The following is a 15507-nucleotide window of genomic DNA, read 5'->3' as shown; positions in this document are numbered from 1 at the left end:
TTTGGTGGAACTGGCGTCTGGTTACGGTAGGACCGGTATCTGGGTACATCTGTGTTTGGTAGAACTGGCGTCTGGTTACGGTAGGACCGGTATCTGGGTACGTCTGTATGGTAGAACTGGCATATGGTTACGGTACGACCAGTGTCTGGGTATGTCTGTATGGTAGAACTGGCGTCTGGTTACAGTAGGACCAGTGTCTGGGTACATCTGTGTTTGGTAGAACTGGCGTCTGGTTACGGTAGGACCAGTGTCTGGGTACATGTGTGTTTGGTAGAACTGGCGTCTGGTTACGGTAGGACCAGTGTCTGGGTACATCTGTGTTTGGTAGAACTGGCATCTGCTTACGGTAGGACCGGTGTCTGGGTACATCTGTGTTTGGTAGAACTGGCGTCTGGTTACGGTAGGACCAGTGTCTGGGTACATCTGTGTTTGGTAGAACTGGCATCTGCTTACGGTAGGACCGGTGTCTGGGTACATCTGTGTTTGGTAGAACTGGCATCTGCTTACGGTAGGACCGGTGTCTGGGTACATCTGTGTTTGGTATAACTGGCGTCTGGTTACGGTAGGACCAGTGTCTGGGTACATCTGTGTTTGGTAGAACTGGCGTCTGGTTATGGTAGGACCAGTGTCTGGGTAAGTGTGCTTTTGGTAGAACTGGCGTCTGGTTACGGTAGGAACAGTGTCTGGGTACGTCTGTGTTTGGTAGAATTTGCGTCTGGTTACGGTAGGACCAGTGTCTGGGTACGTCTGTATGGTAGAACTGGCATATGGTTACGGTACGACCAGTGTCTGGGTATGTCTGTATGGTAGAACTGGCGTCTGGTTACGGTAGGACCAGTGTCTGGGTACATCTGTGTTTGGTAGAACTGGCGTCTGGTTACGGTAGGACCAGTGTCTGGGTACATGTGTGTTTGGTAGAACTGGCGTCTGGTTACGGTAGGACCAGTGTCTGGGTACATCTGTGTTTGGTAGAACTGGCATCTGCTTACGGTAGGACCGGTGTCTGGGTACATCTGTGTTTGGTAGAACTGGCGTCTGGTTACGGTAGGACCAGTGTCTGGGTACATCTGTGTTTGGTAGAACTGGCATCTGCTTACGGTAGGACCGGTGTCTGGGTACATCTGTGTTTGGTAGAACTGGCGTCTGGTTACGGTAGGACCAGTGTCTGGGTACATCTGTGTTTGGTAGAACTGGCGTCTGGTTATGGTAGGACCGGTTTCTGGGTACATCTGTGTTTGGTAGAACTGGCGTCTGGTTACGGTAGGACCAGTGTCTGGGTACATCTGTGTTTGGTAGAACTGGCGTCTGGTTATGGTAGGACCAGTGTCTGGGTAAGTGTGCTTTTGGTAGAACTGGCGTCTGGTTACGGTAGGAACAGTGTCTGGGTACGTCTGTGTTTGGTAGAATTTGCGTCTGGTTACGGTACGACCAGTGTCTGGGTATGTCTGTATGGTAGAACTGGCGTCTGGTTACGGTAGGACCAGTGTCTGGGTACATCTGTGTTTGGTAGAACTGGCGTCTGGTTACGGTTGGACCAGTGTCTGGGTACATGTGTGTTTGGTAGAACTGGCGTCTGGTTACGGTAGGACCAGTGTCTGGGTACATCTGTGTTTGGTAGAACTGGCATCTGCTTACGGTAGGACCGGTGTCTGGGTACATCTGTGTTTGGTAGAACTGGCGTCTGGTTACGGTAGGACCAGTGTCTGGGTACATCTGTGTTTGGTAGAACTGGCATCTGCTTACGGTAGGACTGGTGTCTGGGTACATCTGTGTTTGGTAGAACTGGCGTCTGGTTACGGTAGGACCAGTGTCTGGGTACATCTGTGTTTGGTAGAACTGGCATCTGCTTACGGTAGGACCGGTGTCTGGGTACATCTGTGTGTGGTAGAACTGGCGTCTGGTTATTGTAGGACCGGTGTCTGGGTACGTCTGTGTGTGGTAGAACTGGCGTCAGGTTACGGTAGGACCAGTGTCTGGGTAAGTGTGCTTTTGGTAGAACTGGCGTCTGGTTACGGTAGGACCAGTGTCTGGGTACGTCTGTGTTTGGTAGAACTGGCATCTGCTTACGGTAGGACCGGTGTCTGGGTACGTCTGTGTTTGGTAGAACTGGCGTCTGGTTAGAGTAGGACCAGTGTCTGGGTGAGTGTGTTTGTTAGAACTAGCGTCTGGTTACGGTAGGAACGGTGTCTGGGTACATCTGTGTTTGGTAGAAGTGGCGTCTGGTTATGGTAGGACCGGTGTCTGGGTACGTCTGTGTTTGGTCGAACTGGCGTCTGGTTACGGTAGGACCGGTGTCTGGGTACGTCTGTGTTTGGTAGAACTGGCGTCTGGTTAGAGTAGGACCAGTGTCTGGGTAAGTGTGCTTTTGGTAGAACTGGCGTCTGGTTACGGTAGGAACAGTGTCTGGGTACGTCTGTGTTTGGTAGAATTTGCGTCTGGTTACGGTAGGACCAGTGTCTGGGTACGTCTGTATGGTAGAACTGGCGTCTGGTTACGGTAGGACCAGTGTCTGGGTACGTCTGTGTTTGGTAGAACTGGCGTCTGGTTACGGTAGGACCAGTGTCTGGGTACATCTGTGTTTGGTAGAACTGGCATCTGCTTACGGTAGCACCAGTATCTGGGTACATCTGTGTTTGGTAGAACTGGCGTCTGCTTACGGTAGGACCGGTGTCTGGGTACATCTGTGTTTGGTAGAACTGGCGTCTGGTTACGGTAGGACCAGTGTCTGGGTACATCTGTGTTTGGTAGAACTGGCATCTGCTTACGGTAGGACCGGTGTCTGGGTACATCCGTGTTTGGTAGAACTGGCGTCTGGTTACGGTAGCACCAGTATCTGGGTACATCTGTGTTTGGCAGAACTGGCATCTGCTTACGGTAGGACCGGTGTCTGGGTACATCTGTGTTTGGTAGAACTGGTGTCTGGTTACGGTAGGACCAGTGTCTGGGTACGTGTGTTTTTGGTGGAACTTGCGTCTGGTTACGGTAGGACCGGTATCTGGGTACGTCTGTATGGTAGAACTGGCATATGGTTACGGTACGACCAGTGTCTGGGTATGTCTGTATGGTAGAACTGGCGTCTGGTTACGGTAGGACCAGTGTCTGGGTACATCTGTGTTTGGTAGAACTGGCGTCAGGTTACGGTAGGACCAGTGTCTGGGTACATGTGTGTTTGGTAGAACTGGCGTCTGGTAACGGTAGGACCAGTGTCTTGGTACATCTGTGTTTGGTAGAACTGGCATCTGCTTACGGTAGGACCGGTGTCTGGGTACATCTGTGTTTGGTAGAACTGGCGTCTGGTTACGGTAGGACCAGTGTCTGGGTACATCTGTGTTTGGTAGAACTGGCATCTGCTTACGGTAGGACCGGTGTCTGGGTACATCTGTGTTTGGTAGAACTGGCGTCTGGTTACGGTAGGACCAGTGTCTGGGTACATCTGTGTTTGGTAGAACTGGCGTCTGGTTATGGTAGGACCAGTGTCTGGGTAAGTGTGCTTTTGGTAGAACTGGCGTCTGGTTACGGTAGGAACAGTGTCTGGGTACGTCTGTGTTTGGTAGAATTTGCTTCTGGTTACGGTAGGACCAGTGTCTGGGTACGTCTGTATGGCAGAACTGGCGTCTGGTTACGGTAGGACCGGTGTCTGGGTACATCTGTGTTTGGTAGAACTGGCGTCTGGTTACGGTAGGACCAGTGTCTGGGTACGTCTGTATGGTAGAACTGGCGTCTGGTTACGGTAGGACCAGTGTCTGGGTACGTCTGTGTTTGGTAGAACTGGCATCTGCTTACGGTAGCACCAGTATCTGGGTACATCTGTGTTTGGCAGAACTGGCATCTGCTTACGGTAGGACCGGTGTCTGGGTACGTCTGTGTTTGGTAGAACTGGCGTCTGGTTACGGTAGGACCGGTGTCTGGGTACGTCTGTATGGTAGAACTGGCGTCTGGTTACGGTAGGACCGGTGTCTGGGTACGTCTGTATGGTAGAACTGCCGTCTGGTTATGGTAGGACCAGTGTCTGGGTACGTGTGTATGGTAGAACTGGCATCTGCTTACGGTAGGACCGGTGTCTGGGTACATCTGTATGGTAGAACTGGCGTCTGGTTACAGTAGGACCAGTGTCTGGGTACATCTGTGTTTGGTAGAACTGGCGTCTGGTTACGGTAGGACCAGTGTCTGGGTACATGTGTGTTTGGTAGAACTGGCGTCTGGTTACGGTAGGACCAGTGTCTGGGTACATCTGTGTTTGGTAGAACTGGCATCTGCTTACGGTAGGACCGGTGTCTGGGTACATCTGTGTTTGGTAGAACTGGCGTCTGGTTACGGTAGGACCAGTGTCTGGGTACGTCTGTGTTTGGTAGAACTGGCATCTGCTTACGGTAGGACCGGTGTCTGGGTACGTCTGTGTGTGGTAGAACTGGCGTCTGGTTAGAGTAGGACCAGTGTCTGGGTGAGTGTGTTTGTTAGAACTAGCGTCTGGTTACGGTAGGACCGGTGTCTGGGTACATCTGTGTTTGGTAGAACTAGCGTCTGGTTACGGTAGGACCAGTGTCTGGGTACATCTGTTTTTGGTAGAAGTGGCGTCTGGTTATGGTAGGACCGGTGTCTGGGTACGTCTGTGTTTGGTCGAACTGGCGTCTGGTTACGGTAGGACCGGTGTCTGGGTACGTCTGTGTTTGGTAGAACTGGCGTCTGGTTATTGTAGGACCGGTGTCTGGGTACGTCTGTGTGTGGTAGAACTGGCGTCTGGTTAGAGTAGGACCAGTGTCTGGGTAAGTGTGCTTTTGGTAGAACTGGCGTCTGGTTACGGTAGGAACAGTGTCTGGGTACGTCTGGGTTTGGTAGAATTTGCGTCTGGTTACGGTAGGACCAGTGTCTTGGTACGTCTGTATGGTAGAACTGGCGTCTGGTTACGGTAGGACCAGTGTCTGGGTACGTATGTGTTTGGTAGAACTGGCATCTGCTTACGGTAGGACCGGTGTCTGGATATGTCTGTGTTTGGTAGAACTGGCGTCTGGTTATTGTAGGACCGGTGTCTGGGTACGTCTGTGTGTGGTAGAACTGGCATCTGGTTAGAGTAGGACCAGTGTCTGGGTAAGTGTGCTTTTGGTAGAACTGGCGTCTGGTTACGGTAGGAACAGTGTCTGGGTACGTCTGTGTTTGGTAGAATTTGCGTCTGGTTACAGTAGGACCAGTGTCTGGGTACATCTGTGTTTGGTAGAACTGGCATCTGCTTACGGTAGGACCGGTGTCTGGGTACATCCGTGTTTGGTAGAACTGGCGTCTGGTTACGGTAGCACCAGTATCTGGGTACATCTGTGTTTGGCAGAACTGGCATCTGCTTACGGTAGGACCGGTGTCTGGGTACATCTGTGTTTGGTAGAACTGGCGTCTGGTTACGGTAGGACCAGTGTCTGGGTACGTCTGTGTTTGGTAGAACTGGCATCTGCTTACGGTAGGACCGGTGTCTGGGTACGTCTGTGTGTGGTAGAACTGGCGTCTGGTTAGAGTAGGACCAGTGTCTGGGTGAGTGTGTTTGTTAGAACTAGCGTCTGGTTACGGTAGGACCGGTGTCTGGGTACATCTGTGTTTGGTAGAACTAGCGTCTGGTTACGGTAGGACCAGTGTCTGGGTACATCTGTTTTTGGTAGAAGTGGCGTCTGGTTATGGTAGGACCGGTGTCTGGGTACGTCTGTGTTTGGTCGAACTGGCGTCTGGTTACGGTAGGACCGGTGTCTGGGTACGTCTGTGTTTGGTAGAACTGGCGTCTGGTTATTGTAGGACCGGTGTCTGGGTACGTCTGTGTGTGGTAGAACTGGCGTCTGGTTAGAGTAGGACCAGTGTCTGGGTAAGTGTGCTTTTGGTAGAACTGGCGTCTGGTTACGGTAGGACCAGTGTCTGGGTACATCTGTGTTTGGTAGAACTGGCATCTGCTTACGGTAGCACCAGTATCTGGGTACATCTGTGTTTGGCAGAACTGGCATCTGCTTACGGTAGGACCGGTGTCTGGGTATGTCTGTGTTTGGTAGAACTGGCGTCTGGTTACGGTAGGACCGGTATCTGGGTACGTCTGTATGGTAGAACTGGCATATGGTTACGGTACGACCAGTGTCTGGGTATGTCTGTATGGTAGAACTGGCGTCTGGTTACAGTAGGACCAGTGTCTGGGTACATCTGTGTTTGGTAGAACTGGCGTCTGGTTACGGTAGGACCAGTGTCTGGGTACATGTGTGTTTGGTAGAACTGGCGTCTGGTTACGGTAGGACCAGTGTCTGGGTACATCTGTGTTTGGTAGAACTGGCATCTGCTTACGGTAGGACCGGTGTCTGGGTACATCTGTGTTTGGTAGAACTGGCGTCTGGTTACGGTAGGACCAGTGTCTGGGTACATCTGTGTTTGGTAGAACTGGCATCTGCTTACGGTAGGACCGGTGTCTGGGTACATCTGTGTTTGGTAGAACTGGCATCTGCTTACGGTAGGACCGGTGTCTGGGTACATCTGTGTTTGGTATAACTGGCGTCTGGTTACGGTAGGACCAGTGTCTGGGTACATCTGTGTTTGGTAGAACTGGCGTCTGGTTATGGTAGGACCAGTGTCTGGGTAAGTGTGCTTTTGGTAGAACTGGCGTCTGGTTACGGTAGGAACAGTGTCTGGGTACGTCTGTGTTTGGTAGAATTTGCGTCTGGTTACGGTAGGACCAGTGTCTGGGTACGTCTGTATGGTAGAACTGGCATATGGTTACGGTACGACCAGTGTCTGGGTATGTCTGTATGGTAGAACTGGCGTCTGGTTACGGTAGGACCAGTGTCTGGGTACATCTGTGTTTGGTAGAACTGGCGTCTGGTTACGGTAGGACCAGTGTCTGGGTACATGTGTGTTTGGTAGAACTGGCGTCTGGTTACGGTAGGACCAGTGTCTGGGTACATCTGTGTTTGGTAGAACTGGCATCTGCTTACGGTAGGACCGGTGTCTGGGTACATCTGTGTTTGGTAGAACTGGCGTCTGGTTACGGTAGGACCAGTGTCTGGGTACATCTGTGTTTGGTAGAACTAGCATCTGCTTACGGTAGGACCGGTGTCTGGGTACATCTGTGTTTGGTAGAACTGGCGTCTGGTTACGGTAGGACCAGTGTCTGGGTACATCTGTGTTTGGTAGAACTGGCGTCTGGTTATGGTAGGACCGGTTTCTGGGTACATCTGTGTTTGGTAGAACTGGCGTCTGGTTACGGTAGGACCAGTGTCTGGGTACATCTGTGTTTGGTAGAACTGGCGTCTGGTTATGGTAGGACCAGTGTCTGGGTAAGTGTGCTTTTGGTAGAACTGGCGTCTGGTTACGGTAGGAACAGTGTCTGGGTACGTCTGTGTTTGGTAGAATTTGCGTCTGGTTACGGTACGACCAGTGTCTGGGTATGTCTGTATGGTAGAACTGGCGTCTGGTTACGGTAGGACCAGTGTCTGGGTACATCTGTGTTTGGTAGAACTGGCGTCTGGTTACGGTAGGACCAGTGTCTGGGTACATGTGTGTTTGGTAGAACTGGCGTCTGGTTACGGTAGGACCAGTGTCTGGGTACATCTGTGTTTGGTAGAACTGGCATCTGCTTACGGTAGGACCGGTGTCTGGGTACATCTGTGTTTGGTAGAACTGGCGTCTGGTTACGGTAGGACCAGTGTCTGGGTACATCTGTGTTTGGTAGAACTGGCATCTGCTTACGGTAGGACTGGTGTCTGGGTACATCTGTGTTTGGTAGAACTGGCGTCTGGTTACGGTAGGACCAGTGTCTGGGTACATCTGTGTTTGGTAGAACTGGCATCTGCTTACGGTAGGACCGGTGTCTGGGTACATCTGTGTGTGGTAGAACTGGCGTCTGGTTATTGTAGGACCGGTGTCTGGGTACGTCTGTGTGTGGTAGAACTGGCGTCAGGTTACGGTAGGACCAGTGTCTGGGTAAGTGTGCTTTTGGTAGAACTGGCGTCTGGTTACGGTAGGACCAGTGTCTGGGTACGTCTGTGTTTGGTAGAACTGGCATCTGCTTACGGTAGGACCGGTGTCTGGGTACGTCTGTGTGTGGTAGAACTGGCGTCTGGTTAGAGTAGGACCAGTGTCTGGGTGAGTGTGTTTGTTAGAACTAGCGTCTGGTTACGGTAGGAACGGTGTCTGGGTACATCTGTGTTTGGTAGAAGTGGCGTCTGGTTATGGTAGGACCGGTGTCTGGGTACGTCTGTGTTTGGTCGAACTGGCGTCTGGTTACGGTAGGACCGGTGTCTGGGTACGTCTGTGTTTGGTAGAACTGGCGTCTGGTTAGAGTAGGACCAGTGTCTGGGTAAGTGTGCTTTTGGTAGAACTGGCGTCTGGTTACGGTAGGAACAGTGTCTGGGTACGTCTGTGTTTGGTAGAATTTGCGTCTGGTTACGGTAGGACCAGTGTCTGGGTACGTCTGTATGGTAGAACTGGCGTCTGGTTACGGTAGGACCAGTGTCTGGGTACGTCTGTGTTTGGTAGAACTGGCGTCTGGTTACGGTAGGACCAGTGTCTGGGTACATCTGTGTTTGGTAGAACTGGCATCTGCTTACGGTAGCACCAGTATCTGGGTACATCTGTGTTTGGTAGAACTGGCGTCTGCTTACGGTAGGACCGGTGTCTGGGTACATCTGTGTTTGGTAGAACTGGCGTCTGGTTACGGTAGGACCAGTGTCTGGGTACATCTGTGTTTGGTAGAACTGGCATCTGCTTACGGTAGGACCGGTGTCTGGGTACATCCGTGTTTGGTAGAACTGGCGTCTGGTTACGGTAGCACCAGTATCTGGGTACATCTGTGTTTGGCAGAACTGGCATCTGCTTACGGTAGGACCGGTGTCTGGGTACATCTGTGTTTGGTAGAACTGGTGTCTGGTTACGGTAGGACCAGTGTCTGGGTACGTGTGTTTTTGGTGGAACTTGCGTCTGGTTACGGTAGGACCGGTATCTGGGTACGTCTGTATGGTAGAACTGGCATATGGTTACGGTACGACCAGTGTCTGGGTATGTCTGTATGGTAGAACTGGCGTCTGGTTACGGTAGGACCAGTGTCTGGGTACATCTGTGTTTGGTAGAACTGGCGTCAGGTTACGGTAGGACCAGTGTCTGGGTACATGTGTGTTTGGTAGAACTGGCGTCTGGTAACGGTAGGACCAGTGTCTTGGTACATCTGTGTTTGGTAGAACTGGCATCTGCTTACGGTAGGACCGGTGTCTGGGTACATCTGTGTTTGGTAGAACTGGCGTCTGGTTACGGTAGGACCAGTGTCTGGGTACATCTGTGTTTGGTAGAACTGGCATCTGCTTACGGTAGGACCGGTGTCTGGGTACATCTGTGTTTGGTAGAACTGGCGTCTGGTTACGGTAGGACCAGTGTCTGGGTACATCTGTGTTTGGTAGAACTGGCGTCTGGTTATGGTAGGACCAGTGTCTGGGTAAGTGTGCTTTTGGTAGAACTGGCGTCTGGTTACGGTAGGAACAGTGTCTGGGTACGTCTGTGTTTGGTAGAATTTGCTTCTGGTTACGGTAGGACCAGTGTCTGGGTACGTCTGTATGGCAGAACTGGCGTCTGGTTACGGTAGGACCGGTGTCTGGGTACATCTGTGTTTGGTAGAACTGGCGTCTGGTTACGGTAGGACCAGTGTCTGGGTACGTCTGTATGGTAGAACTGGCGTCTGGTTACGGTAGCACCAGTATCTGGGTACATCTGTGTTTGGTAGAACTGGCGTCTGGTTACGGTGGGACCAGTGTCTGGGTACGTCTGTGTTTGGTAGAACTGGCATCTGCTTACGGTAGCACCAGTATCTGGGTACATCTGTGTTTGGCAGAACTGGCATCTGCTTACGGTAGGACCGGTGTCTGGGTACGTCTGTGTTTGGTAGAACTGGCGTCTGGTTACGGTAGGACCGGTGTCTGGGTACGTCTGTATGGTAGAACTGGCGTCTGGTTACGGTAGGACCGGTGTCTGGGTACGTCTGTATGGTAGAACTGCCGTCTGGTTATGGTAGGACCAGTGTCTGGGTACGTGTGTTTGGTAGAACTAGCTTCCAGTTACGGTAGGACCAGTCCAGCTGATTCAGGTGAAATCTTGACCTTGAAGAACAGTGACACTGTTGTGTTGCAGTGTCTCTTCTGCGGTTTCTGCATACATTCAGTTGGAAGGTTCTGGTTTCTGGAAGCAAGTAATCACAAGCCAACCAATCACAAGGGAATACTGTGTACATTGAGGAAGTAGTCCACGTTGAGTCTGGAAGAGGTGCATGAAGCATTTGGCTGTGGCGCCATTACCGACCTCACGCAGATGCTGTATGAATATAAATCCAGCTTTTGGGTTGGTTCTGACCGGTCTGAGTCACCTGTATGTCTCACCTGTATGTCTTTGATTCACTTGTGTCAGCTGTCTCTCACCTCTTTCTTGGTGTTCAGGGGGGCTGAGGACTCTGTTGGCCTCAGGAGGATTCTGTCTCAGTCCACGGAGTCCTTGAACTTCAGGAGCAGAACTTTGTCCATGGAGTCTCTCACAGATGATGGTCTGTCAATTATCCTTATTATAAATAATTACACAGAGATGTTAGAGATTTTGGTTACATGTCAAGATGGTAGTGGTCACATGGTACTGCCTGTGGTATACTGGGACCTCCTCCCAGCAGCAGGATGCCCTGACGGCTGTGTCTCCCTGCAGGCGAGTGGTGGTGGAGCTCCTTGCTGGAGGAGCTGCAGGCAGACGGAGGCTGTGTTCAGGCCGACAGCTGGAGTCTCGCCGTGGAGCCAACCTTCCTCCAGACGCTGCACAAAGATCTCATCAAGCAGCAGGACGTCATCTATGGTATGTAAACAGGACTTACTGCCTGAATGGCCTGAGGAATGACGGGTTGACCTGCCCACGTGAACCCTCCTCTTACCTGTCCATACTTGAGACATGCTCTGCCCCCCTGTGACCATGAACTACTGGAAATGTGTGGATGATGTTTAATTTCCTCTGAGACCGGTTCCTCCAGAACACCTTGTTGTCTTCGCTTGTTTTCCAAACCGAGATATTCAGCTTTTCCTCATTTCAGTTTCATTTCCTCATCCGCCCGGGTGTCGGTAGATCCAGCAGGGGGCAGCGCAGCGTCAAATGTCAGCTTCAGAACCAGAATTAAACCAGTAGATGGAGCTTTAAATTCTTTGCTCCCTTCACTGGTTGGAAATCAGCGATACTGGTCAGCACCGTTGTACTGGTTTGTTGCTGCTCTGTTTACTGTGTGTGGACACGTCCTGGAGACAGACCACATCACAGACCTGGTCCAACCAGACCTGGTCCTACCAGACCTGGTCCAACCAGACCTACTCCAACCAGACCTGGTCCAACCAGACCTGGTCCAACTAGACCTGGTCCAACCAGACCTGGTCCAACCAGACCTACTCCAACCAGACCTGGTCCAACTAGACCTGGTCCAACCAGACCTGGTCCAACCAGACCTACTCCAACCAGACCTGGTCCAACCAGACCTGGTCCAACCAGACCTACTCCAACCAGACCTGGTCCAACCAGACCTGGTCCAACTAGACCTGGTCCAACCAGACCTGGTCCAACCAGACCTACTCCAACCAGACCTGGTCCAACCAGACCTGGTCCAACCAGACCTGGTCCAACCAGACCTACTCCAACCAGACCTGGTCCAACTAGACCTGGTCCAACCAGACCTGGTCCAACCAGACCTACTCCAACCAGACCTGGTCCAACCAGACCTGGTCCAACCAGACCTACTCCAACCAGACCTGGTCCAACCAGACCTACTCCAACCAGACCTGGTCCAACTAGACCTGGTCCAACCAGACCTGGTCCAACCAGACCTACTCCAACCAGACCTGGTCCAACCAGACCTACTCCAACCAGACCTGGTCCAACCAGACCTACTCCAACCAGACCTGGTCCAACTAGACCTGGTCCAACCAGACCTACTCCAACCAGACCTGGTCCAACCAGACCTACTCCAACCAGACCTGGTCCAACCAGACCTACTCCAACCAGACCTACTCCAACCAGACCTGGTCCAACCAGACCTGGTCCAACCAGACCTACTCCAACCAGACCTACTCCAACCAGACCTGGTCCAACCAGACCTGGTCCAACCAGACCTACTCCAACCAGACCTACTCCAACCAGACCTGGTACAACCAGACCTGGTCCAACTAGACCTGGTCCAACCAGACCTGGTCCAACCAGACCTGGTCCAACTAGACCTGGTCCAACCAGACCTGCTCCAACCACACCTGCTCCAACTAGACCTGGTCCAACCAAACCTGGTCCAACCAGACCTGCTGCAACCAGACCTGCTCCAACCAGACCTACTCCAAACAGACCTGCTCCAACTAGACCTGCTCCAACCAGACCTGGTCCAACTAGACCTGCTCCAACTAGACCTGCTCCAACCAGACCTGGTCCAACCAGACCTACTCCAACCAGACCTGGTCCAACCAGACCTGGTCCAACTAGACCTGGTCCAACCAGACCTGCTCCAACTACACCTGCTCCAACTAGACCTGGTCCAACCAAACCTGGTCCAACCAGACCTGCTGCAACCAGACCTGTTCCAACCAGACCTACTGCAACCAGACCTGCTCCAACTAGACCTGCTCCAACCAGACCTGGTCCAACTAGACCTGGTCCAACTAGACCTGGTCCAACCAGACCTGCTCCAACCAGACCTGCTCCAACTAGACCTGCTCCAACCAGACCTGGTCCAACTAGACCTGGTCCAACTAGACCTGGTCCAACCAGACCTGGTCCAACTAGACCTGGTCCAACTAGACCTGCTCCAACCAGACCTGCTCCAACTAGACCTGGTCCAACCAGACCTGCTCCAACTAGACCTGGTCCAACCAGACCTGGTCCAACCAGACCTGCTCCAACCAGACCTGGTCCAACTAGACCTGGTCCAACCAGACCTGGTCCAACCAGACCTGCTCCAACCAGACCTGCTCCAACTAGACCTGGTCCAACCAGACCTGCTCCAACCAGACCTGCTCCAACTAGACCTGGTCCAACTAGACCTGGTCCAACCAGACCTGCTCCAACTAGACCTGGTCCAACTAGACCTGCTCCAACCAGACCTGCTCCAACCAGACCTGCTGCAACCAAACCTGCTCAACCAGACCTGGTCCAACTAGACCTGGTCCAACTAGACCTGGTCCAACCAGACCTGCTGCAACCAAACCTGCTCAACCAGACCTGGTCCAACTAGACCTGGTCCAACTAGACCTGTTCCAACCAGACCTGGTCCAACTAGACCTGCTCCAACCAGACCTGCTCCAACAAGACCTGCTGCAACCAAACCTGCTCCAACTAGACCTGCTCCAACCAAACCTGCTCCAACCAAACCTGCTCCAACCAGACCTGCTCCAACTAGACCTGCTCCAACCAGACCTGCTACAACCAGAACTGCTCCAACCAAACCTGGTCCAACTAGACCTGGTCCAACTAGACCTGCTCCAACCAGACCTGCTGCAACCAGACCTGCTCCGACAAAACCTGCTCCAACCAGACCTGCTCCAACCAGACCTTTTTCCGACCAGACCTGTTCCGACCAGACCTGCACCAACCAGACCTGCTCCGACCAGACCTGGTCCAACCAGACCTGGTCCAACCAGACCTGCAGCTCCTACTATACCTGCTCCAACCAGACCTGCTCCGACCAGACCTGCTCCAACCACACATCTAGCTCCAACCAGACCTGTTCCGACCAGACCTGCACCAACCAGACCTGGTCCAACCAGACCTGCTCCATCCACTATTTTTACAATAATAATATCAATATTATAAAAAGAGGAAACAAACTAATCTTTTAACATAATAAAAACACTCCAGTAATCCAGTCTACTGGTTTTACTGGGAAGTCCTGTTAAAGGACCGTTCCAGTAATCCAGTGTACTGGTTTTACTGGGAAGTCCTGTTAAAAGACCGTTCCAGTAATCCAGTCTACTGGTTTTACTGGGAAGTCCTGTTAAAAGACCGTTCCAGTAATCCAGTCTACTGGTTTTACTGGGAAGTCCTGTTAAAAGACCGTTCCAGTAATCCAGTCTACTGGTTTTACTGGGAAGTCCTGTTAAAGGACCGTTCCAGTAATCCAGTGTACTGGTTTTACTGGGAAGTCCTGTTAAAAGACCGTTCCAGTGATCCAGTCTACTGGTTTTACTGGGAAGTCCTGTTAAAAGACCGTTCCAGTGATCCACTCTACTGGTTTTACTGGGAAGTCCTGTTAAAGGACCGTTCCAGTGATCCAGTCTACTGGTTTTACTGGGAAGTCCTGTTAAAAGACCGTTCCAGTGATCCAGTCTACTGGTTTTACTGGGAAGTCCTGTTAAAAGACCGTTCCAGTGATCCAGTCTACTGGTTTTACTGGGAAGTCCTGTTAAAAGACCGTTCCAGTGATCCAGTCTACTGGTTTTACTGGGAAGTCCTGTTAAAAGACCGTTCCAGTGATCCAGTGTACTGGTTTTACTGGGAAGTCCTGTTAAAAGACCGTTCCAGTGATCCAGTGTACTGGTTTTACTGGGAAGTCCTGTTAAAAGACCGTTCCAGTAATCCAGTCTACTGGTTTTACTGGGAAGTCCTGTTAAAGGACCGTTCCAGTAATCCAGTCTACTGGTTTTACTGGGAAGTCCTGTTAAAAGACCGTTCCAGTAATCCAGTCTACTGGTTTTACTGGGAAGTCCTGTTAAAGGACCGTTCCAGTAATCCAGTCTACTGGTTTTACTGGGAAGTCCTGTTAAAAGACCGTTCCAGTAATCCAGTCTACTGGTTTTACTGGGAAGTCCTGTTAAAGGACCGTTCCAGTAATCCAGTCTACTGGTTTTACTGGGAAGTCCTGTTAAAGGACCGTTCCAGTAATCCAGTCCACTGGTTTTACTGGGAAGTCCTGTTAAAAGACCGATCCAGTGATCCACTCTACTGGTTTTAGTTAGTGGGATGACGCCTGGAATATTGACAGCTGGTTTTTTCTATCGGTTCTCTCAGAGCTGATCCAGACTGAGTTTCACCACGTTCGGACCTTGCGGATCATGGAGGGCGTGTACAGGAGAGGGATGCTGGAGGAGGTGATGCTGGAGGCGGGCGTAGTCCACACCATCTTCCCCTGTCTAGACCAGCTGCTGGAGCTTCACTCCGCCTTCCTGGCAGAGCTGCTGACCAGGAGGAAGGAGGGGCTTGTGGAGGGCAGCGCCACCAACTTCACCGTCCGCAGGCTGGGAGACCTGCTGCTCCGGCAGGTACGTCGCCACAGCTTAACCGGTTGGAGGCGGAGACATCCACCTCCAGAACAACTATGGAGACTGATGACTCATCCAGGCTCATCATAACAAACGTGAAGCTGTTTGTCAGGTCAGGGTGTCCTGACTGTAACTTCTGTTTCTGTGGAACGTGGAGATAATAAATTTTTATCTACAGTAGGAACAAGACGAGACATCAGATGATGGAGACATTTTATATCTGATGGAAAATAAAAGCTAGTTGTTGAGGTGT

At 51.7% G+C, this 15507-nt stretch overlaps 1 protein-coding gene across 2 annotated transcripts in view; it reads left to right on the top strand.

Moving 5' to 3' along the window:
* arhgef2b (rho/rac guanine nucleotide exchange factor (GEF) 2b) overlaps positions 1 to 15507 on the top strand; it is an 81513-nt gene that overhangs the window by 33771 nt on the left and 32235 nt on the right. For both annotated transcript variants that reach the window (XM_079241411.1, XM_079241410.1), the window contains exons 6-8: positions 10431 to 10534; positions 10687 to 10830; positions 15004 to 15254. In XM_079241411.1, the coding sequence (XP_079097537.1) occupies positions 10431 to 10534; positions 10687 to 10830; positions 15004 to 15254 (499 nt within the window). The remainder of the gene's footprint in view (positions 1 to 10430; positions 10535 to 10686; positions 10831 to 15003; positions 15255 to 15507) is intronic.

Source organism: Telmatherina bonti (assembly GCF_933228915.1).
Source record: "Telmatherina bonti genome assembly, chromosome: 5".
NCBI classification, from domain to species: Eukaryota; Metazoa; Chordata; class Actinopteri; order Atheriniformes; family Telmatherinidae; genus Telmatherina; species Telmatherina bonti.
The sequence above is the reverse complement of the archived record's forward strand: the minus strand, read 5'-3'. Positions and strand labels throughout refer to the sequence as shown.